The sequence below is a fragment of the Diuraphis noxia genome, unplaced genomic scaffold (genome assembly GCF_037042655.1).
Source record: "Diuraphis noxia isolate RWA-SAM2 unplaced genomic scaffold, SU_Dnox_SAM2 contig0001, whole genome shotgun sequence".
Lineage (NCBI taxonomy): Eukaryota > Metazoa > Arthropoda > Insecta > Hemiptera > Aphididae > Diuraphis > Diuraphis noxia.
The window spans coordinates 101,180,819-101,205,966 of record NW_028301711.1 but is presented as its reverse complement, the minus strand read 5'-3'; the positions used below and the strand labels follow the sequence as shown (position 1 = coordinate 101,205,966).

The 25,148-nt window shown below is 31.2% G+C and overlaps 6 protein-coding genes across 6 annotated transcripts; 3 read left to right on the top strand and 3 right to left on the bottom strand.

Moving 5' to 3' along the window:
• Positions 1–1,853: 1,853 nt before the first annotated feature.
• Positions 1,854–2,399, bottom strand: LOC149062856 (uncharacterized). Its single transcript, XM_089218908.1, has 4 exons — positions 2,307–2,399; positions 2,176–2,247; positions 2,061–2,118; positions 1,854–1,996 (listed from the first exon to the last, which is right to left on the bottom strand). Exons 1-4 carry the CDS (start codon positions 2,397–2,399, stop codon positions 1,854–1,856), a joined length of 366 nt encoding a protein of 121 aa, XP_089075034.1.
• A 9,752-nt stretch (positions 2,400–12,151) lies between these two features.
• On the top strand, positions 12,152–13,093 carry LOC149062855 (uncharacterized). Its single transcript, XM_089215425.1, has 2 exons — positions 12,152–12,326; positions 12,384–13,093. Exons 1-2 carry the CDS (start codon positions 12,236–12,238, stop codon positions 13,091–13,093), a joined length of 801 nt encoding a protein of 266 aa, XP_089071551.1. The 5' UTR covers positions 12,152–12,235.
• Positions 13,094–14,282: 1,189 nt separating this feature from the next.
• Positions 14,283–14,951, top strand: LOC149062854 (uncharacterized). The gene has a single exon (XM_089215424.1). It carries the CDS (start codon positions 14,283–14,285, stop codon positions 14,949–14,951), a length of 669 nt encoding a protein of 222 aa, XP_089071550.1.
• A 526-nt stretch (positions 14,952–15,477) lies between these two features.
• Positions 15,478–18,780, top strand: LOC149062853 (E3 SUMO-protein ligase ZBED1-like). Its single transcript, XM_089217066.1, has 4 exons — positions 15,478–15,695; positions 16,817–17,301; positions 17,377–18,359; positions 18,439–18,780. Exons 1-4 carry the CDS (start codon positions 15,478–15,480, stop codon positions 18,739–18,741), a joined length of 1,989 nt encoding a protein of 662 aa, XP_089073192.1. The 3' UTR covers positions 18,742–18,780.
• Positions 18,781–20,479: 1,699 nt separating this feature from the next.
• On the bottom strand, positions 20,480–21,362 carry LOC149062852 (uncharacterized). Its single transcript, XM_089216197.1, has 2 exons — positions 20,670–21,362; positions 20,480–20,609 (listed from the first exon to the last, which is right to left on the bottom strand). The coding sequence occupies exons 1-2, from the start codon at positions 21,273–21,275 to the stop codon at positions 20,526–20,528; spliced, it is 690 nt and encodes a 229-aa protein (XP_089072323.1). The 5' UTR covers positions 21,276–21,362; the 3' UTR covers positions 20,480–20,525.
• An 82-nt stretch (positions 21,363–21,444) lies between these two features.
• LOC149062851 (uncharacterized) lies at positions 21,445–22,881 on the bottom strand. The gene is made up of 4 exons (XM_089216228.1): positions 21,986–22,881; positions 21,818–21,916; positions 21,670–21,759; positions 21,445–21,615 (listed from the first exon to the last, which is right to left on the bottom strand). The coding sequence occupies exons 1-4, from the start codon at positions 22,679–22,681 to the stop codon at positions 21,544–21,546; spliced, it is 957 nt and encodes a 318-aa protein (XP_089072354.1). The 5' UTR covers positions 22,682–22,881; the 3' UTR covers positions 21,445–21,543.
• Between the last annotated feature and the right edge of the window lie 2,267 nt (positions 22,882–25,148).

The following is a 25,148-nucleotide window of genomic DNA, read 5'->3' as shown; positions in this document are numbered from 1 at the left end:
TTATATTGAACATGATTTAAAGAAGTAGTGTGATTTTTTTTTTTAAATATCGGCATTCAATTTTCTGAGTTTCTAAAATAAAAAAGCTGTTAGTTATAATCTATTATAATCAAATATTAACCTTAAACTACGCGTTTTTATGTTGAATTCTATGCATAGCCTGAAAGTGGACATATAAGTATGAATATGTTATAACTAAGAACTCTACTTCAAATTATGTTCAAATGACATTTCTACCCTAATAACTATGTTTCAAAATTTATATTCTACCGAAAACCATGAATATTCATTGCAAACATTTCAAATCAATCACTAGATTTTCCACTTTAATTATAACACATTTTGATGAATATTTTATAATTATAAATTATATAATACACTAATTAATTATTATCGGATATTCTCTGTCGATTATAGATCATGGTAAGTTGATTTAATTTTAAATAATTATTTAATTTTACATGATTTATATTAATATGCATCTTAAATAAATTTAAAGTTTAATCTTATGTTTATACTGTATACAAAATGATTGAAATAAGAAGTGTGATTTTTTTTTTTTAATATCTGCACTCAATTTTCTGAGTTTCTAAAAAAAAAAGCTGTTTGTTATAATCTATTATAATTAAATATTAACCTTAAACTACGTGTTTATAAAATTTAATTCTATGCTTGATAGTATACATTCTCTATTTCAAATTAAGTTCAAATGTCTTTTCTACCCTAATTACTATATTTTGAAATTTATATTCTACCGAAAAACTTGAAAATTCATTGCTAACATTTCAAATAAATCACTTGATTTTCCACTTTAATCATAACATTTGATGAATATTTTATAATTATAAAATGTATTATACAGTCATTAATTATTATCGGATATTCTCTGTATATTATAGCAATACGTAAGTTGATTTAATTTTAAAAGATTTATAATATGCATCTTAAATATATTTAAAGTTTAATCTAATTTCTATATTATATCCAACTTGATTTAAATAAGTAATGTGATTATTTTTTTAAATATCTGCTTTCAATTTTCAGAGAATACTAATATGATAATCAGTACGTTAGTTATAATCTATTATAATGAAATATTAACCTTAAACTACGTATTTATAATGTTTAATTATATGCATGGCTTGATTGTAGACATATAAGTATGAATATGTTATAATTAAGAACTCTATTTCAAATTAAGTTCAAATGATTTTTTACAATAATTTCTATGTTTTAAAATTTATATTCTACCGAAAAACTTGGAAATTCATTGCAATCATTTCAAATAAACCATTTGATTTTCCACATTACTCATAAAATTTGATGAATATTTTTTAATTATAAAATTTATTATAGTTATTATACACTCATTAATTATTATCGGATATTCCCTGTCTATTATAGGACTACGTAAGTTGATTTAATTTATTAAAATTATTTAATATAACACGATAGTAGGGTAAAAAAGCCACTACTGGAACCACCGCCACCGCCACCACCACCGCCACCGCCACCACCACCGCCACCACATCCCACCGCCACCACATCACACCGCCACTACATCCCACCGCCACCACATCCCACCGCTCCCTGCCCCGCCATAGGTGCCGCCGTCATCCGACGAAGATTTATAAATACGTATATATTTTTTGTTTTTATTTTTTATTTTTTATTTATTTTTTTTTTTTTTGAGAAAGAAAAGGTACAATATTTGTTTAAGGCAAAAGGTTACAAAAATATATAATATATATTTTTCTAATGTAAAATTGATAGATTAATAAATCATGTTATATATATGTATAGTTTTTTTATTATAATGAATTTTTTATTTAACAATTAATATATAATAGGTGTTAGGTATTAGATTCAATACAAGCTTTTAGTAGTAATTTTTCATCATTTGCGTATTCTTCACCCCAGACAAATCTTTCCAGTGCTTCAAGACAAATATCATCAGCCTCTTCACAGCCCCAAAAGTCGATATCATTTTGTTTATCTATGATAATAGTACATATTTTGTATACTCAATGCATAAAACAATAATAAAATGAACATAATACCGTTTGTTTGTTGTTGGACAACACAATCGTCAGATTTATGCCTAGCGTCGTTTCTAACCTAAAACAGCATAATATAAAGTTGGTAAGTACTACAATAATATTTTGTCATACTAACTTCGGCAACAGAAATATTGTCTTCCTGGCTTAATAAATGTTCATAAAACACACGTCTCGGTGTATTTGATAGCTAAAAAATATACATAGATTTATATAGATATATATTATCGTATGTATAAATAAACTTGCCATTTCATCAAACTCTCCATTCGCTAAAAAGTCAATGAAGCCCACTGAAACGTTAGGTGTGTTTATATCAGATGCTTGACTGTTGTACGACATTTTAAAAAAAATCTTGGAAACGTTGAAATTTTTTAATGTGTATAAAAAATTATTAGGCACATGAAAAGTATTCACGATGAACGCAAATGATGCATATACTCAGTACCGTGGATTCGATTAACATGACTGTAGTGACCATGTTTGTCTACATTATTTTATTACACGGGGTGTGTGTGTGGGTGTGTGTGTGTGTGTGTGTGTGTGTGGGTGACACAAAGTCCATGCCGGCATTGTGTGCAGGCATTTGTGACTTTGTGTGGGTGACAGTATGCCACCGAGATGTTTTCGCACACTCAAAATTGCAATTCGACACGTGCACCAGGTAGACAAAGAAGCTGCTATCATTTTTTTTTTTTTAATATCCAACACTTTAAATCCCTCCCATTTCAATATGAATTAAAAATAATGAAACATTATCTTATTAAATCAGTATAAGTCGTAATTTGTACTAAAAAGGTTTTGTGTTATTAAAAGATGTTTAATTTCAAAGTGATATTTTTAAATTTTTTCATAAATACACTAGGATTCGATCGTCGCAATCGTCCTCAAAATGAATTCAATATTCCTTTCTTATTTCAGCCGTAAGTTTAATATTATCATTGTTATTATTATTACTATTATTTCATTAACCATATTTGATGTTTAGTATTGAACCAATCATACCGCCACCACCAATCGATTTAGACCATGTTTTCTGGATGATAGAGCAGATTATAGCCGACGCTAATGCCCAAACAGAAAATACACAACAACAACATTTTTTTATTTCGTGAGTTTTATATTATTATAATATTTTTTTTTTTTCTAACATTTAAATTATTTATAGTAGTGACGACGAAGAAATGTCAGAAGTGTTTTCTCCAAACATATCATCGGATGAAGATTTGTAATAATAAATGATATTTTAATGAATTTTTTTTATTTTTTCAAATATTATATAATACAAGTTAAAAAAAAAACTTAATCTACGGCTTGATTTATATTTCTCTTTTGATATGATTGCCTTTGGTCTGTAGACATCAGGATAAAACTACTCCGGTAAGGCTGATGCTCTTAACCATCCCCTTGCCAGCTGTTCAGTTGCATTAAGTGTCAGTTGGGCTACAAAACACGGCTTTCTTGTTGGTATAGCGTCACTGATTGTCGCCGGATCGATGTGCAGCAAATAGTCTGCCAATACATCTAATTTGGTATTCTTGGGTATTGGCATTAAAGTTCCGAGAGCTCCACAAATTTCACATGCCTGTAGTAATACTTTACCCCGTATTTCATTTATTTTTGTATTAATTACTTCTTGTATGTTGTCCTTTATGTGCAATAAACGAGATACATTTTCTTCACTCAGCTGAATGCACTGGTCATCGAGTATGCATTTAATTGAAAAATAGTTGGATACACGGCATTTGACTACCGACACGACCTTGTTTTCGTCTGAATGAAGATACTTTGACTCCATGAACGTTTTCTTCTCGAGAACAGGTATAAGCGATTCAAAAAATTCGGTACTCATTTTCACGCATTGAGAATTTACGTTAATATGAACAACACAATTCATTAAAGAGGCTGGATCGATCCCTATATTTAAAAACACGTTGTCATCCAAGAAAAAGGTTGAACAGTCAATAAGTTGATTAGACATTATGAAACACTGGAGGTTATAAGCACCAATTCTGAGAGACAAGGCTACACTGAGATTTATAATAAGTACCTATTACGTTTCATGAAAAATTAAAACACTATTAAGCATTTTTTTTTTTTTTTTCTGGTAATACGAGAATGCTGACATATTTTTTTTTTCTCTCTCTTCGTTATATACGGGTATTGTACAGTATCACTGATTTAGTACTGTTTTCACAGTGATATCGCTCTGGTGTGTTTATTGAAATAATAATTCAAAATGTTTAAATGTGATCAATGTGTTTCTATTTTCTCGCGGAAAGATGCTTTGTTCAGGCATGTAAAGTACCATAGTAGTACTAAACAATTTAAGTGTACTATTTGTCTAAATAATTTTACTAGAAACGATTCTCTCCAACGACACATGAAAAGTATTCACGGTGAGTAAATTTTATACAATATTAGGATTCTATCGGTGAAAATATTATTTTTATCACTATGCTTATATTATTTTCAACCGCTCGCGAGCGTGTGTGTGTGTGCGCGAGCTCGCGCGCTATATTCCAACCATATAACACTGATTTTTATTTTTCACTTAATAAATTAATACTCGTATAATAAAATATGCTATCCGAGCGTTAAAAGGGGTTTAGTATATACAACCCTACGTACATGATAGTAGTATTTAATTCGCGTTTGAAATAACAGTATTGTTCCATTTTAGGTATTTTAAACAGTAATGCACAGACTATTACAACTACAGCTACAAGTAATGCACAGCCAATTACAACTTCAGCTACAACTACAAGTATGATTTATATACATATTTATAGTTAAATAATTTACATAATTTATATTTTACAGATGATACAACCTTTGAAGATGATGATGATTTTTGTATTGCAGTGTTAGATGAGACCGAAAAAAATGGATTGAGTGAAAGTATGTATATTATATCAAATGTTTTGATCTTATACTAAATTAAAATTTTTAACATAGATGATAACAACGGGTTTGATGACGGCAACGATGATGTATGTCTTGAAGCGTTGGACAGGGCCGAAAAAAGTGGCTTATTTGAAAGTACGATACATATTATAATTTTATGACAATATTTATTTGTTTGTTTTTTCAGATCGGTCTAGAATGATTGAAATATCTGATAATATTTACGTCGAGGATATACCACCTGGCTCTTCGAACCAATGTATGTATGTATAATATTATCTTTAGTTATATGACCCGTTTATTCAATTAATTATTTTAGGTACACCCAGGCGAAATCATAAGCGTCCAGTGCCTGAACAATCGAGATACGATGGTATTTATAGTTATAACTTTTTAGTTTTAATATTATACTTATATATATATTTTTTTTTTATGTAGTTAATAATTCCGAAACATCGACCTACAATATAAGAACAAAACGTCGTAGATTATTAGAAGTTTTACAAGGCGGTTTTAATTTAATCAATTCTTCTTTAAACGAGATATGCAGAGAATATTATACAAGAAATTTCGACACCCAATTATTAAATTATAAAACATTTTTAAATAACACTAAACCACATTTAATCTAGTTAATTAACAGTTTTGACGGCGAAATAAAATACAACCTGAAATTGGAAGCGACATACCACAATCCTAAAATTCCCGAATCTGATGACAACAGGGCTTTCAAAACTGCGGCAAAAGAATTTTTTCTGGCTAATGATATTCACAAACAAATAGAACAAGATTATAATAAATTACTGGAGGAACAGGAAGTGTATAAGTCAAAAGGCAGTGGACTTACACTTAAATCTATTGATGGGCTGCTAGTAGGTGTCTATAAATATATTCCGTTAAGAGGGTCGTCATACATACAACTTCCGAATGACATAAAATTAAAAAAGTGTGTGATTAATTGTCAAAACAGCGATGACATGTGTTTCAAATATTCAATTCTATCTAGACATGTCAATCAACACATTGCTCATAGAGTAGGAAAACATTACGACGATCTCGAAAACCTCTACGATTTTTCTCATTTAATTTATCCGGTAAACTATAAAGACATAAAGAAACAATTTGAAAAATTCAATCCGACAGTTTCAGTTAATGTTTACGGATTAAAAAACGGATCCCGAACAATACAGAACAAACATGCATCAAATAAACCTGATATGACTATCGTATATCCCCTTAAAACATCTACGGAAAAAGATAACCACTACGATTTGCTATTAATATCTAATAACACGAAACATCACTTCTGTTTGATAACCAATTTTTCGAGACTTATTAATAATCAAATGACGTCAAACAAACATTATTCGGAGTATTGCAAAAGATGTTTATCTAAATTTAACAACACACCAGCAAAAACCGCTATTGAGGGCCTGCGTTACCACAAGCAATTCTGCGGGGATCATGAATCAATTTCGCCGATTATGCCAACACCTAACACAAAAGTCAAGTTTGATAAAATGGAACATACTCAGTTCCACCCGTTCATAATATTCGCTAATTTTGAAAGTATACTAGAAAAAAATAATGCTAATGCAGGTCCTAACACTAAGCTTATTCAAAACCATAATTGTATGAGTTATTGTATACATGTAGTATCAAATAACGTTCCTGAAGCGCTGTTGAAAAAATTTAAAATACCTAGGAAACCTATTGTTTATAGAGGAAATGAAAATACGAGTTACGATTCGATAGCTCTGCGATTCGTGAAAGATGTAACCGAAATTGCAAATCGAATTGATATGCTTTTATGTACAAATATAAGTATTAAGATGACAGCGGAAGACATTTTAAAACACTCTAAAGCAACAAAATGTCAGGTGTGCGATAAATTGTTTGTTTTAAACGATGTCACTAAAGTTGAAGATCATTGTTACTTAACTGGGAAGTTTAGGTGTACATTGTGCAGTTCGTGCAACCTTAAACTGAAGCGTCCGGACTTTGTGGCATGTGTGTTTCATAATTTATCAAATTACGATGCACATTTTATCGTTCGACAACTTTGGTTTGACAATAAAAAAATTTCAGTCATCCCCAACAGCGAGGAGAAGTATATTTCATTCACAAAACATATTAATAACCGGTTTAGTATTAGATTTATAGATTCGTTGAGGTTTATGAGCTCGAGTTTGTCCAGCTTGGCAAATGATTTAGTTGCGGCAGGTCAAGACAAATTTAATGAAACGTCGAAAGTATTCACAAAAGATGAATTACCATTAACAACGCGAAAAGGTTGTTTTCCTTATGAATATTTGAGCGATTGGGGCAAACTAAACGAAACATCTCTTCCGGCCAAACATACATTTTATTCCTCGCTTCAGGATGAGCACATTCCAGACGAAGATTATGAACATGCACTTAAAGTATGGGATAAATTTAAGTGTAAAAATCTGGGTGAATACAGTGACTTGTATTTAAAAATTGACACCCTCATACTGGCAGATGTGTTTCAAAATTTTAGAAATTTATGTTTTAAAATTTACGGCCTCGACCCGGCTTATTATTACACTGCCCCAGGGTTTTCTTTTGCATGTATGTTAAAACATACTAAAGTCGAGATTGAGTTAATATCTGATTATACGATGTTGCTCGCGGTGGAGAAAGGAATCAGGGGTGGAATGACGCAGGCTAGCAAACGATATTCAAAGGCTAATCATCCTGACGCAACCAGTTACGATTCCAATAAAGAACATAATTACATTATATACATTGATGCATGCAATTTGTACGGGTGGTCTATGAAGAAAAAATTACCTTTAAATAATTTTAAATGGTATGAAGGCGACGTTAATTCGGCGTTATCATTGTTAGAACAACTGGATGAAAATTCAAATATGGGTTTGATCTACGATGTTGATGTGTCATATCCCGATACTTTGCACGATGAGCACAATGATTTACCTTATTTACCGGAAAGAACAAAACCTGATGGCAGCAATGTTACAAAATTATTTGCGACGTTCCACGTCAAGAAACATTATGTTGTTCATTATATGGCACTCAAACAGTCAATTTCGGCGGGACTAGTAGTGGATAAGGTACACAGAGTCGTACAATTTAATCAAACTGCTTGGCTTGCACCGTATATAGATAAGAACACAGAAATGAGAAAAAATGCAAAAAATAAATTCGAGGAAAATTTTTTTAAGCATATGAATAATGCCGTAAGTTAAGATAGAACTAATTATTATTATTATTATTAATATGTAATGATTTATTTATTTATTTTTACAGATATTTGGAAAAACGATGGAATCTAAACGCAATCGCAAAAAAATTGAACTCGTCACTGACGCCTTGAGGATGCAAAAACTTGTTAACAAACCTACGTTTAAGGACGTCACAATATATAGTGAAAATTTGTGTGCTGTACACCTGAAGAACATAGAAATAACATTTGACAAACCTATTGCATGCGGGATGGCTATATTAGATATTTCAAAAACTCTAATGTACGACTTTCATTATAATGTCATGAAAAAACATTACAAGAATAATATTTCTTTAATGTACATGGACACAGGTATTTTTATTCTTTGTATATAAATACTAAATATTCAATTACATTATTAATTTTTTCAGACTCATTCGTATATGATGTTGTAACAAACGATTATTACAATGACCTCGCATCCAATCCCGATATATTACATCGCATGGACACGTCGAATTTACCAAAACATCACCCATGCTATCGAGAAGAAAGAAAAAAGGTTCCCGGGATGTTCACCGATGAAGTTGAAGGGGAATTCATTGATGAGTTTGTAGCTCTTAGAGCTAAATCGTATGCCTTTTCAGTGTCTGGATTAGAGACAATCAAAGCCAAGGGTGTCAAAAAACATGTAATTAAAAATAACTTGACGTTAGAAGACCATAAGAAATGCCTGTTTAATGAAATCGGTCAAGATCCATTCAGAGAGATGTATTCTATACGATCATATAAACATAGAATCCATACTATCTTATCTAAAAAGCTCGCACTGAATTCTTATGACGACAAACGGTATGTGCTCGAAGATGGAATTAACACATTAGCTCATGGTCATTACAGAATCGAGTGACTTGAGCTATATAATATATATCATTAAATAATAATTTAATTATATGTTTTACTCAATATGATGGAGAGCCTACAACAAATAAAAACACGGAGTCTTCATTATATTTTTTTTTTCTTTATTTATAAACTTGCAATTTTAATCAATTGAAAATATGTATATAATATATATATATATATATATATATAGTGTAATTTTACAATGTAGAAAAAAAAAATTATAATCTTAAAAATTATTAACATACCATTTTTTTAATGCAAATACTTTATACAATGTACATTGTTTTGGATTGAAATCCTTATGAAAAATACAGCATGGTAGTGTTTCTCCGTTCAATTGACAAATCCGTGGACATTCCAAATTTTCAAAGTTGAATACTGTGGCATGTGGCATAAACTCGTTGATAATCTGTTGTTTTTGAGAGCCCTTAACGTAAATTCTATCGAATTTTAACGATTGAAATATTTTCTGTATTTCTCCATACTCTACATCACCATATTCCAACGTTAAACCGTGATATAAACGCTTCAGCCAACTGTTTACGCTTCGACTTTTTGCATCTTGTTTTAAAGATGTATGTTTAAATATCCAGTGTTGGTTGGACCATGTTTCAGTATCTACTATAGACATTTCTTTGATAAAATACTTGTTGTTGACTCCGAGAATGCACTGAACGTCCAAGATAGCCGACGACATGGTGTGACATAAAATGGAATTTTTTAAATAATAATAATTCGTTGTACCGAACGGATTGACTTCTGAACAACCACTGAAACTATTTTTTAACATCGTCCTTATGTATCCATGAATTATGGGAATTGTCAAATCCCACCCACTTGACATATATCTGGTCCCCCTTCTTTCGTACAATTTTTTCAATTAAATAATCATTTGGATAATTGGTTTTAGATAATTCTTCGGTGTAAAAACAGCCGGCTATTGGGCCATCATTATAATCGTGTAACTGATAAGTTGGTGGTATTGTTTTATTTATTTTTACTATTGTAAATATTTCTGTTGACCAATTGGGTAAATACCCTTTTGTGAAAACTCCTTTGTGAATGCTTATTCGAATTTTATCGCCGACATGAAATTTTACTTTTCTATTAGTGATTGTACGTTGTTTCAAAGTAACTAGTGAAGGATTTTCGTCTGCCTGCAATGGTGTCATCCCAATCGTTCTGTGTTTCGCATTGTTGTAATTATTGATTAGGTCAGGTAAAATTGATATCCATTCTTGTGAACCCAGAGCAGTAAATTCTCTATACATGTTTGTTTTTAAAGTTCGATTAAACCTTTCCACAAAACAGGCTTTTGTCGTGGAATATGTGCTATACTTTTTTATATTATGCTTAGTCATTAACATGTCAAACTTTGAATTATAAAATTCTTTGCCATTATCTACCTGCAACAGTTTGGGCGACCTATCTACAAGTATTGTAGACATGGCTTTGGTCACTTCACACCCTGTTTTTGTTTTCAATGGTACGGCCCAGGCGAATTTCGTAAAACAATCAATCACACAGAGAATATAATTATATTCTTTGTTTTTCTTTGAAAGTGGAATCATCTCGACCAAGTCAGCCTGCCACAAATCGTTTTTTCCATACACATTTACTCTTCGCCTCGTATAATTTTTCCTAGCCGGTCTGTGAAGTTCGATAGCTATGTTGCGTTTATACATTTGGTATTTTCCTTGTTATACCAGATTCGTACAGTTCTTCAAAAATAGATAATATTTCGTTTGAAACCCCAGTGTTTCCAGCAGATTGAGAGGCTAAAAGAAGTCGCAACCTATCAACCAGCTCATTTGGGTCATTCCAATATACTAAATTATGTGTTTGTAATTTCACTCCCATTCCCGATGGAAATAGCTTGCGAATAATTTGTGTATATTTTGTACCACCTTTCTTAATTTTTGCACCGTCCTGTGTCAAATGTGCTGAAGTTTGTATTAGTATTTCTTTATATGTATTTAAATCATTATCAGTATATTGCATTGGATATCTGAAACATAATAACTCAACAAGTCCAGGCGTTAGCTGATAAGACGTATCTTTGATAATTATTGCGTTGTTTTTGAATTTTACTTCTTCTTGACCTAACTTGCTTTTTCCATTAGAATATTTTTTTGGACCATATATTTTATCTTTTTCCTCTTCTTCTAATGTACGAAAAATTTCAGACTGGCTATCGGATGCTATATATGGGGTACCTTCAGCTATAATTTCATTATTACCGGCTTCCGAATTTTGTAATTTGTTCAACGGTTCGATTATTGGTTTAAATGTTTGCGTTACATAAGATTGAATATCAGCTTCACCTCTTTTCAATGCTTCAAATTTACGTTTAATGTTTTTCTTGGCAATAACTAATTCGTTCAACACTGCACTTCTGTCTTCCATTTTTGAGAATGAACTACATTGTTTTATACAACGACAAATGTGTCGAAACCGTGTCGATACCGTCCGTTGTCACGTTCACAGTCTTTACTTATCACGACGAAATTAAATCTCCCCCTACTCCAACACAAAGTACAAAACTCTTTAAATTCAGAATAGTTCATATCACCCGAACAGTGTTCCATATAAACGTGTTTTAAATTAGTCTCGTCTTGCTTGAATAATATAATCATGTTACTATTATCTCGAATAAGTTGTTTGGGTATGCGAGCGAATGATTGTGCTAGATAGAACACGTCGATATTGTTGTGTCTACAACGCGTGTAGTAAGAACGTACGATATTTTGATTTTCACATAAAATATCGTCAAATATAAAAACAGAATCTGGTAATGCTTTTTCTGGTGGGATAACCTCGTCGTTTTCGTGAAAAGTGAATAACTGAACGCCCTCTACATCTTTTAAAATTTCACAAAGCATTTTATATTTAGGTTGATCGAGTGTTTTCGAATATATATAAACGTTGTGAAAACGTATACCATTGATGGTAGTCAATAAAGCATAAATCAAATTTGTCTTGCCGCATCCGGAAGGCCCGACAACTAAAGCACGACAAGTATTCGGTAAAAGCTTCCCATGCCTCGATTGGAGACTCGTAGGCGGGTCGACATTTTCCACTGTGAGTTTTATTTCTTGATCTACAAACTTCATTATAAATACTTGGGTAATCTCTGTAATCTAATCATTACACGATGTCACCCGTTCGAAGAAACAACAAGAATAAAGGCGGAGGTATCGTGAACACTCTTATAAACAAATTACCATTTGAACTTCATTTACCGGGTAATTATAAACCATACAACACACATAACATTCAATATAATCAACTCATAATTTTAGGTTATCAGTACTGCGGCCCAGGTACAAAATTGAAAAAACGATTAGATCGCGGCGATAAAGGTATCAACCCCCTAGACTCGTTGTGTAAAGAACACGATATCGTTTATGATCACAGCAACTCTTTGACTGATCGTCAAAAAGCAGATTATATATTAGAAAACCAGGCTTGGAATAGATTCAAGTCAAAAGACTCTAATTTAAAAGAAAAGGCAGCAGCGTGGTTGGTCACTACTGGCATGAAGGCAAAACGAAAAATGGGTGCTGGATGTGGATTCAACGCAGCAGTCAAGGCAGCTAAAAATGTATTAAAAAAAAATATGAAAGAAAAAAACATGATGAAATTAACAAAAAAATGTTTTGTGGCAGCTAAAAAAATATTTCTTAAAAACAGCAAGAAAGCTCGGGTACCTCGTGTTATACCTTTACCGAAAACTGGAGGAATGTTACCACTGATACCAATTTTTGCCGGTTTATCCGCACTCGGAGCGCTGACGGGGGGAATTGCTAACGTCGTAAAGACCGTTAGCGAATTCAATAGAAATGAACCTACACATTTGGGCAGAGGTTTATACCTCGCCCCTAATAAAGGTGGCTCGTATAAGATCGAGAAAGGTAAAGGACTATATCTCTCTTCACAAGGAGGTAGTTCGTATAAAAGAAAGGGAGTCCATAAATCTGTGAAGAAAACCGTAAAAAGGAAAAAAAACTAATTACTACGTTACCCAAAAGAGCTTTGTACGATTATGAAATTATAAAACACGCGCACATAATGAAAATACCTCATTTCATCGGAGTGTTTTCCAGAGATAGGTTACCTAAACGTCCTAAGCATAAAGAATCGGCTGTTATCAATTTGGACGTTGAAAAAAGTACCGGAACTCATTGGGTAGCGTATAAGAAAATCGGAAAACAAGTAGAATATTACGACAGTTTTGGAAATCTATCACCACCACTGGAACTACAATCGTACCTCAGCGGATGTAAAATACAATATAATTACACTAGGCATCAACGTTATAACACATATAATTGTGGTCATTTGTGTTTGAAATTTTTATCATGTACACGATAACATTAAACGGTAATTCCAGCGAAATGTCTTGTGATATTTTCTCGCCGTTAGAAGTACAAAATACCTCTCAGCTGTGTCTTTTAAGCCTGCAAACACATAATTCTATACCAAACGTAGAACCGGATTGCAATACAATAGGTTTTCACGATTCACTCGGAAAATGTGTGACTGTGACTATACCTACGGGATCGTACGAAATAATTAACTTGGAGCCGATGATTCAAAAACTATTACCGAATCATGTTACTTTGTTTCAACTCAAGGCCGATGGAAGCACATTGAAATGCTCGATGACGTGTAGTCATGATGTTGATTTCACTATTGAACATAATATATCGAAAATATTAGGGTTTGAGAATAAAGTTTATTCTGCCAAGACACTACACGAATCTGAACGGATAGTCAACATAATGAAAGTTAACTGTATAAAAATAGATTGCAATCTAATTTCTGGTTCATTCAGTAATGGTATACCGAGCCAGACTATACACAAGTTTTTCCCTTCTTCGCCGCCTGGACATAAAATCATAGAAGTCCCAAAACATCTAGTTTTCTACCGGCTTAATTCTTCGTCTATAAGTAAAGTGAATATAGTACTAAGAGATCAAGATAATAATTTGATCAATTTAAGAGGGGAGCCAATCACAGTTCGTATACAAATTAAACATTAAAATGGCTATTAAGTTCAACAGCTATATAAAAAGAAATGCTATCAAGAGTCGCTACAGTTCTACTAACAAGATTAATACGTCGAGACGTACGCCGATTGTAAAGAAACTAACAAAGAACAATCTATCATTTCTACGGTCTTTAAAAGTTCTATAATCATGGATGACATGTATTTGGACGTGGCCGGCGGATATGAAGATGAATGCAAAATAACTCAAATGCAGTACCACTCTTTCCTCCCCTATTCTTCAACAGCTTTATCCAATAACGACGAAATTAGAATATCCATTCAAAATATGGACGCTTACACTCTCCCCTGCGAGAGCTATCTCTATATTGAAGGTAAATTAAATATACCGGCAGATATTGCATCACATGCGAACGAAATTAATTTTACAAATAATGGTTTGGCGTTTTTGTTTTCTGAAATCCGGTATGAAATTAACGGTGTTGAAATACAAAAATTAAAATCTCCTGGAATATCATCGAGTCTTAAAGGGTTTTGCTCACACACACCGAATGAATTGAACAATCTAAAAAATGCTGCTTGGGACGTAGAAATGAATGTCAGTGAAAATAAAAATTTCACGTTAAATAACAAATTTGCTGGTTGTATCCCGCTCAAACACTTGTTAGGATTTTGTGAAGATTATAAAAAAATACTACTCAACTGCAACCAACAAATCATTTTAAACAGATCGTCTACGGACTCTGATGCGTTGTACGTTTCCGAGACCACTGCGAATGACAATAAAGAAAAACTCAAAAAAGTAGTGATTGAGCTGAGTAAAATTATTTGGAAGATGCCGGTTATCAGGGTGAGTTAGGGCTGTTCGATTATTTCGATTAATCGATTATAACGATTATTATTTTTTCCCATCGATTATTATACGGTTTTTATAAAATTCGATTAATCGTCAAATAATCGAAATAATCGAATTTCCGATTAATCGAAAATCGAAATAATCGAATTTCCAATTAATCAAATAATCGAAATAATCGAATTTCCGATTAATCTAATAATCGAATTTCCTATTATAATCACGATTAAAGATAAGATTATCTTTAATCGTGTTTCGACGGTTCGAATTAATTTCTATTTTTAGCACTTTTTACATTTTGTGTGTTTGTGTTTACTTTTATATGGCTGCTATGCGTCTATCAGTCTATCTTATCTTACGTCTGCATTCTGCTAACAAGAAACCAACCATAACTGTAAGATTTTGTCATTCGCAAATCGTATTAATATTTAATCGTATTCCGGTATTCGTGCATTGAGTTAAAAGATAAATATTACTACTTTTGCCATTTAGTCATTATTGACTATTGTTTTATTCTCGATTTCCTTCGAAGATGAGTTTAGTGTGGAATGTTTTCACTAAATCTGAATGTGGATACAGGGCGACTTGTGATATGTGTTATAAAAGTTTTTCAAACTCGGGTTCAAACACTACAAATTTGTGGAACCACATCAAAAAATCGCACAAAGGAAAATATAATGAACTTGATAAACAAAAACGAGGAACTGAAAATTGTGAACTTCTACCGTCCGACATGCTTGAGCTTGACAAGTAAGTATTTTGTTCCTAGATAGAAAGAATACAAAACAGCTTACAGCACACATTGTAATAAATAATACACATACAAATAAATTATTAAAATAATGAAAATGTATTTTATGTTATTAAAACTATATTAAAAGAGTAACAATATAGATATCTGATAGGTATATAATAAAAAGAGCAAATATGTACATTTTATATTATTTAACATTTAAAATTATTTATTAGTAATTACTAGGGCAGAGGACAGTGGCGCAACTAGGTTAACTGAGGCCCCAGTGTCACTTTTAACGAAGGGGCCCTAATTAAAATTATTATTTATGCTTATGATAATATTATTGTGAACAAAATTTGGTCGATAAAATGATAAATTTCCAAAAGGAAAAAAATAGGTAATGTATTTAATGGTATAACTTATACTTATACACTTGTAAGTTGTAACAACTGTTTCTAATCAGTTTACTGAAATGGAAGTGTTAATTACTATTCATTATCAATATTCAATACCACATATTTAAATTAAGTTAATATAGATTTATTAAAAGTTTTACCAACCAAATAACAACATAAATCATAATATTCTAATAAAAACAAATAAAAATTATAACTTTTAAGACTACACTAGTCATTTATATACTATATATTTTAATATTTTATATATTTAGAGTAATATAATGAGGTTGTATAAACAAATAAATAAAAACGTCGACGAAAAAATATTGATAATATGATAAATTATTTAAAATATGCATCTAAAAGTATATAATGGAAGAAATATGCCCTAAAAACTGAAAAAACTCAACATATGCATTTATATGCACAATACAATATTAAAACCAGCTTTGTGAAAGTATGAAATGTATTTGTTTAATACTCTGCTATTTTTGTGACTGTGCAGCAAAACAATTAATATGCAAATGCTACAAGTCCTCTGCCCTAGTAATTACTAATTTGTATATTATGTTTATAAAGTTTGTTATTAAATAATATAATTATATTTATTTATTATGTTTACTAAATCTATTACATTTCTAACACAGACATTTGTTTCATACTACCTATAAGCAGTTTATTTAAGCATTCTTAGCCTCACAGTTGCAATATTTTATAATACTAATATTTCTTTTCAGTTTGACCACTTCACAAGACACTGACATTTTAAATGCATCAACATCAACTTTATGTTCATCACTTTCATTACCATTGGTAAATGTTTGTAATGAAGTTGGTAATTGTTCTACTACAACAGAGAAAACCAAACTACATACAAAACAGACTGTGATGACATCATTTACTTTGACACCGTCCAACAAACTTAAGCTAGATAAAATTCTTGCATATTTTGTTGCTGTAGATATGATGCCCTATAATTTAGTCGAAAAAGAAGGTTTCAAGGCTTATACTCGTGCTTTAAATCCAAGTTACCGTTTGCCTAGTAGGAGTACCCTTACCAACAAAAGAATTCCTGATCTTTATCAAGAAACAAAGTTGATAGTACAAAATATAGTATCAACTACTATTTTTTTGTCATTAACCACAGATTGCTGGACATCAGTATCCAATAAGCCTTTTTTGGCATTGACTTGCCATTTTTTGGACAAACAATTTAATCTAGGTAAATAGTAAAGATTTCTTAGTTAAAATTATTTAAAAATTTACTAATTGCTAATGCATTACTTTTATGTTACAGTTTCTATATGTTTGGGTTGTCAAGAGCTATCTGAAAGTCATACGGGAGACAATCTAGCAAGTGCTATTCAGCTACAATTGTTAGAATACAATTGTGATGTTGATGCTAGCATTGGCGCCATATCAACAGACTATGGTGCAAATGTACTGAAAGCTGTTGACAACCTGAAAATACCACATGTTCCTTGTTTTGGACACAGTTTTAACACAGCGGTCAAAAAAATATTTGAGTTGGATGAAGTTAAAGTTTCCATTACCAAAGTTAGGGCAATACAAAATATTTTCGCATACAGCTGGAAGGCAGTTAAGGAGATGGCTATAGAGCAACATCGATATGGGCTAAAATCTGTGAAGTTTCCATCATACTCAAAGACTAGATGGTGGTCTTTATTGGACCTCATAGAAGTAGTTTTATCCCAAGAACTTCCTTTAGCTTCATTTTTAAGAACGTACAACAAAGGAGTGTTTAAAGATAGAATGATCGATGAACACCAAGTCAAAATTCTCAAAACAGTAATTTCAACACTAGATCCAATTCGAAAAATTTCGGATAATTTAGCAGGCGAGTCTTATGTTACAGCATCAGCTATATTACCTGTTGTTAACATGATCCTGAAAAAAATATTAGAAGTTGACGAACAAGTGCTTACCGAAGAAAATAGTGTTTGCTTAGTTTTGAAAAAAAAAATGCTAGAAACAATGATGACAGTTTTCACTAATCGTTATGGGAATAATGTTACATTAAAAATGTGTACTGCCTTGGATCCACGATTCAAATTGGACAGAATTGATATTGAACATACTTCAATTGATTTAGAATCATTCAAAGCAATTTTAAAAGAAGAATGTATAAGTACATGGCAGTATTCTGTATCAAAATTAGAATTGAGTTCAGAGTCTCCACCAAAAAAATTAAAATCAACTGGGCTCTCTGCAATTTTTGATACTAGTTATGATGTACAATCGACAGAATCTACTTATACGGTAAGGAAATTCTTTTATAATAATATAATGTATGTATTATTTATTACAATGTGTGCTGTTTTGTATTGTTTCTATCCAGGAACTATCTATTGGCGATAAAGTAGAAAATGAGATAAATGGATATTTCAATCTACCGAAAGTTGACTATGAACAAAGTCCAGTTACATGGTGGCATCTAAATGGAACAATGTTTCCATTTTTGAAAGTAATGGCAAATAAATTAATGTGTATACAAGCCACTAGTGTGGCCTCAGAGAGAGTGTTTAGCCGTGCAGGTAACATAGTTACTGATCAGAGGGCATCACTTACTGAAGATCATTGTTCTCAACTCATATATTTATCGATGAACAAAAAATTTGTTCTAATTCCTTTTAATTTATAAAATATTATTATTGTTATTTATTTGTTTACACTCTAAAGACTAAAGGGAAAGTTTTAATTATTTTTATTTAATATTAAATATTATTAATATTTATTATTATATTACTATAAAGATAATTTTTATATTTTAATTTTTTATTACTATTCTATATTTCTATGTATGAATTAAAAGAAGTCAAAATGACTGAAAAAAAAACAGTCTTATTTATTATGATAAGCTATTCCTGTACCTAATAATTATTCTCATAATATAGCCATAGTAGCAGAATGTATTGATGTCCCTAGGGCCTAGTGCCTAGACCCTATGTACTAAGCAAATTATTTTTTTAGATTTTTAATGGAAAAAAGAGGCTGTTACATATAATATAAATAATAATTATATTATTATACATTATTTAATTATTATATGATAACAATGAATATTCACAACTTATTATTATTTATAATTTATAATTTATATTGTTATAGTTATTGTTTATTCTTATATATTTTACTCTTATACACTGTAAAATGCTTTGTTTAACTTACAAATATGCTCAGACTCAGATTATCCTTAAAATATGTTCTCAATTCATACTAATAATATAGAATATAGATTACCTGATTACATATTTAAATTTTACATCTGTACTAATTACTAATATGAAGTTTTGAATTCAACGATTCGGAATGTATTAAGGATAATATTATAAAAGTAAGTGGACATCTACATCAATATGTCATAATCATCCTGCAAATCTTGTCTAAAATTGTGTAGAAGTTAAGGAATCAATTTATCCATGATAAAAAAAATTGGTTAATTAGTCATTAAAAAAATCGATTAATCGGTGAATAAAAAAATTGATTAATCGATTAATCGGTTAATCAGACATTAATAAAATCGATTAATCGATTATTTAGTCATTAAAAAAATCGATTAATCTGTCGTTAAAAATCGATTTTTGGAATGACAATTAATTTTCGATTAATCGAAGTAATCGATTAAAACGTGAAATTAATAATCGAGTGGTAAAAAAAATAATCGAACAGCCCTAGGGTGAGTGACAAAGAAAAAATAAAACTATTAAAAGTATTAGACTCTCGTAAACAACTCTCGTGTGCGTTCAGAAATTGGGACTTGTGCGAATATCCGGTTCTCCCTCAGAACACTTCTCATTCGTGGACGATCAAATCGAGCAGTTTGCTCGAGAAACCCAGATTTGCATTAATTGGCTTTCAAACAGATCGAAAAAATAATTTATTTAATCCGTCTGGACGATTCGATCACTGTTACCTGAAAAACCTTAAAATACATCTAAATTCTGAAGTGTATCCATACGAAGATTTCCGTTCAGATTTCACAAACAACGTTACGGCCATTTTATATAAAGCATATACAGATTTCCAAAAATCATACTACGATAGAGAATATAGTGAGCCTCTACTGTCAAAAACCATTTTTGAACAATACGTACCATTCATAGTCGTAGATTTATCACGACAAAACGACAACGTAAAATCGTCGACTGTTGATTTACGCATCGAGTTCGAAACAGGCAAAGCCATTCCAGCGAAGACTGCAGCTTATTGTCTCATTTTACACGATCAAATTATAACTTATAACCCTTTTAATGGTGATGTAAGGAAATTGTAAATAGTTTGTAAATAAAAATACTTTTTTTAAACATCACGTTGTTTTTTTTATTATCATCGACCAAAGCCACAATAAAAATGTAAGTTTAAAATATTACATTTTTTTTTTTTTTATTTATGTACCAAAGTCACAATAAAATATTACATAATTAATTATTTTCCAAAACTCAATCTACGGCTTGCTATTTCCCTTTCACGTGCTACGAATGCTCTTGTCTTAGGTCTGCTGACTTCAGGCTAAAAAAAAAAATGTTTTTGTTTAGTATAAAATAATATGCAAAAATATGTTTGTATTACCTCAATTTTTGCCGAATAAGATAACCAGCCTCTTGCTAATTGTTTGAGTGCTTTGATTTTCAAATCTGCTATTAAGCAAGTACCTGCGACTGGAATACATTCTTTCAGTTTCCTAACTTCGATGCGGTTCAAATAATCTTCAACATCGGTTATGGCTGTATCTTTAGATAACGGCATTTCCTTTCCGAGAAACATTGAAATCTTACATGCCTGATCCAATGCAGTGGGCCGTGTGTACATTGTTTTCATCTGAATAACTTCTTCAATGGCACCACTTAACTGTAAGATCCTTGCAACATTCCCTTTTGTCAACTGCACATTCTGGTCTTGAAGCAAACATTTGATTGACAGTATGTTGTTGCCGTTGCATTCTTCGATTGACATCAATTTAAACTCCTCTAACAGTAAATGTGATGGTAGTGAAAAATTGATGTTTTTAAGTAATACATTAAGCGATTCATATAAGTCCACACTCATTTTTACACATTGCATGTTACTTGTAATACATACAACACAATTTAACAAAAAATCCGGATCTAGACCTATATTTATAAAAATATTATCGTCCACGAAAAAAGTCGAACAGTCGATAAGTTGACTAGCCATTATGATGGATCAAACGCACAAATTGTCACTTCTTGAAGAGCGGGTTACGACTGACTTGTCCTATGCTCGTGTCACACGTTTTATGCAGTGCTGCCGTGTGGAGCGGGGATTAATCCCTACTCTATCCTTTATGGTGGGAATATGTATAACGAAATGAATAACACACATGTTATGATATAAAGAATATTTATTATCATCATTAATAAGATATTATTAAATAAAAAATTAATTTCGTATTCCTCTGAGTTGATTGAGACTTGCCGTCTGTTTAGTCAAACAAAGATGGTGGGGATGGTGAAAATCTGTTAAAGTAAGTCGGCCCATCGTTCTCGTCAACAGCCTGTAATAAAAATTTATCAATATCCGTTTATCAAGTAAATAATGTGTGTATTACCATAGGTTTGATTTTCCGAATTGGTGCCCTCGTTGGTAAACTCGAACGTGTTGAAAAGTATTCTCGAAACCCCCTTTCCTCGTCAGCACCCTAAAAATAAAATAACGGTTAACTCGAGAAAAATATTTTTTTTTAATTTTTAAATTACCCGTGACTGTGATAAATCGTTTTCGTCATGTATAATCGACGGTGACAAAATTGAGTATCTTGGTGGCGATATGTCAACGTTAAAAGCTTCCGTTTTATTCTGTAATAAAAATAAGTAATCATGATACGAAAATTTTAACTATCGAAATATTTAAATAAATTTTCATACATTTATAGAGTTATTCAGCTTTTCCATCCATTTGATTGCCAGCTGTTCAGTTGCGAGTAATTTTATCTGATGTATGAAACTCTGTTTGTTTTTCGGTATATGGCTTGTGATTAATTCGGCATGAATTCCTTTTGTTATTGAAACTACTTCTTCAAGTTTCGCTGATTTATCAACATTAAAATCGGTTTTAAGGCAGTCGGTTATTTGATCGATTTGATTTAAAATAATAGGTCGTGTGATGGCGATTTTCATTGTTATGGTTTCAAGAATTGTGCTCTCTAAATCTTGAATTGTCATAAGATCTCTTCGACTTAATATAGTTCTACATCCGTCTATTTGTTTAGACTCCATGACCAAGACATTATCTCCCTTATATACCATACTCGTGAGCAAAACAAATTCATCTTCCAAAAAAATAATTTTTTTATAACGTACAGTAGTATCCAGAATGTAAGATAAAACATGGCCCATCACTGAGTAAATACGCCTCAAGAAGTCTGGAGAAATATTTACATAGCGCGACGGTGTAATTATTTGCACGATGATATTGAACTCATCTTTTGAATCGAAACCAACGTTTAAAAATTTACGGTTTTCAAAATCTATTGTAAAATTAGTGCAATCGATAAGTTCAGTCGGAGATGTAGGCGCAACATATTTGTACAACCGATTCATTTCACTGATTGATCCACCCATAATAACACTGTTATAAAACTCGCGACTTGACACTGTTAAAACAAAACTAAGACTGAATGTTCATACACTGAATTATTAACTAATTGTTTCGAGTATGGTGAGGATAATAACTTATAGTGGGGAAACGGTTCTGTAGTGGGAGACTATATCAAGTATACCTAATATGAGTGTTTTATATATGTATACCGTGGGTTAGGTCACGTCCGACGGCGGCACCTATGGCGTGGCAGGGAGCGGTGGGATGTGGTGGCGGTGGGATGTGGTGTTGGTGGGATGTGGTGGTGGTGTGATGTGGGGGCGGGGCGGGGAGCGGTGTACCGACGGCGGCACCTATGGCTGGGCAAGGAGCGGTGGGATGTGGTGGTGGTGGGATGTGGTGGAGGTGGGATGTGGTGGCGGTGGCGGTGGCGGTGGCGGTGGCGGTGGCGGTGGCGGTGGCTGTGGTGGTGGTGGCGGTGGCGGTGGTTCCAGTAGTGGCTTTTTTACCCTACTCACGATTTATATTAATAAGCATCTTAAGTATATTTAAAGTTTAATCTTATGTTTATATTATATCCAACATGATTTAAAGAAGTAGCCTTCTTAAAAAAAAAACCTCGTATTATTTTTATACTGAACATGGTTTGTTTCAAGGTGTTCCAATGTCATACTACAGATAACACATTGAGGAACATCAGTTTCATGGGATGTAAAACCATATTCAATATAACTATTATTATATTTTAATATTTTTACCTTTTGGGGTGTTGGTTCATTATTTTCGTCGGTAGTATCCGAATTATGTATATTCGAATTTTGATTAGTTGAAGTCGATTTGTTTGGCGGTCGTTTGAAAAAAATCGTCAATTGTGACTGTTTAGTCATATTATTTATATTTTATATTTATCATTAATTAATGTTGTCAAATTAAAAAAAAAAGTATAAACAAATGGAAATCAATTTTAAAGTGCGTTTTATATGCGTATGCCTAACTTAACAACAGCGATGTGAACTGTGAACGATGAACAGCAATCGATATAATTGAGGAAATCATGAAATTATCATTCAGCTACAGTCCACTCGCATCTCACACGTACGGCGATTATCATAGGTTGATAATCAATTTCATCTATAATAAATGGCTTAAAAATTAGACCTGTTGTTAAAAGTGTGTTTTCCGATTTAAATTATAATTAAACTCGTTATACATGATAACATAACATGTTTTATTATATTATTCTGGTATTATTTAATATTATAATAATTATTGATTTTATTCTTTGAGAATTTAAATTTATTAAAATGATTTAAATTTTAAATACTATGATCGCGACCAGCGACCCTAAATGGTTAGTTAGATAGTAGACATATAAGTATGAAAATGGAAAAACTAAGAACTCTATTTCAAATTATGTTCAAATGATTTTTCTACCCTAATAACTATGTTTTGAAATTTATATTCTACCGAAAACCTTGAAATATCATGGCAAACATTTCAAATAAATCTCTTGATTTTCCACTTTAAAGATAACATTTGATGAATATTTTATATTTATAAAATATATTATATACTTATTAATTATTATCAGATATTCTCTGACTATTATAGATCTACGTAAGTTAATTTAATTTTAAAAAATTTATAATATGCATCACAAATATGTTTAAAGTTTAATCTTATGTTTCTATTATATCCAACATGAATTAAATAAATATTGTGATATTTTTTTCTTAAATATCTGTTTTCAATTTTCCGAGTTTCTATAAAAAAAACTGTTAGTTATATTCTAAAATAATTAAATATTATACTTAAACTACGTATTTATAATGTTTAATTCTACGCATGGCTTAATAGAAGACATATAAGTATGAATATGTTATAATTAAGAACTCTTATTTCAATTTAAGTTCAAATGATTATTCTACCCTAATTACTATTTTTCAAAATTTATATTTTACCGAAAAACTTGAAAATTCATTGCAATCATTTAAATAAATCACTTGATTTTCCACTTTAATCATAACATTTGATGAATATGTTATAATTATAAAATATATTATACACTTATTCATTATTATTGGATATTCTCTGTCTATTATAGTATATCGTAAGTCGATTTAATTTTAAATAATTATATAATTTTACACGATTTATAATATGCATATTAAATATATTTAAAGTTTAATCTTATGTTTATATTATATTGAACATGATTTAAAGAAGTAGTGTGATTTTTTTTTAAATATCTGCATTCAATTTTCCGAGTTTCTAAAATAAAAAGGCTGTTAGTTATAATCAATTATAATCAAATATCAACTTTAAACTACGCGTTTATAATGTTTAATTCTATGCGTGGCCTGATAGTAGACATATAAGTAAGAATATGTTATAACTAAGAAATCAATTCAATTTAAGTTCAAATGAAATTGCTACCCCAATTACTATGTTTTGAAATTTATATTCTACCGAAAAACTTGAAAATTCATT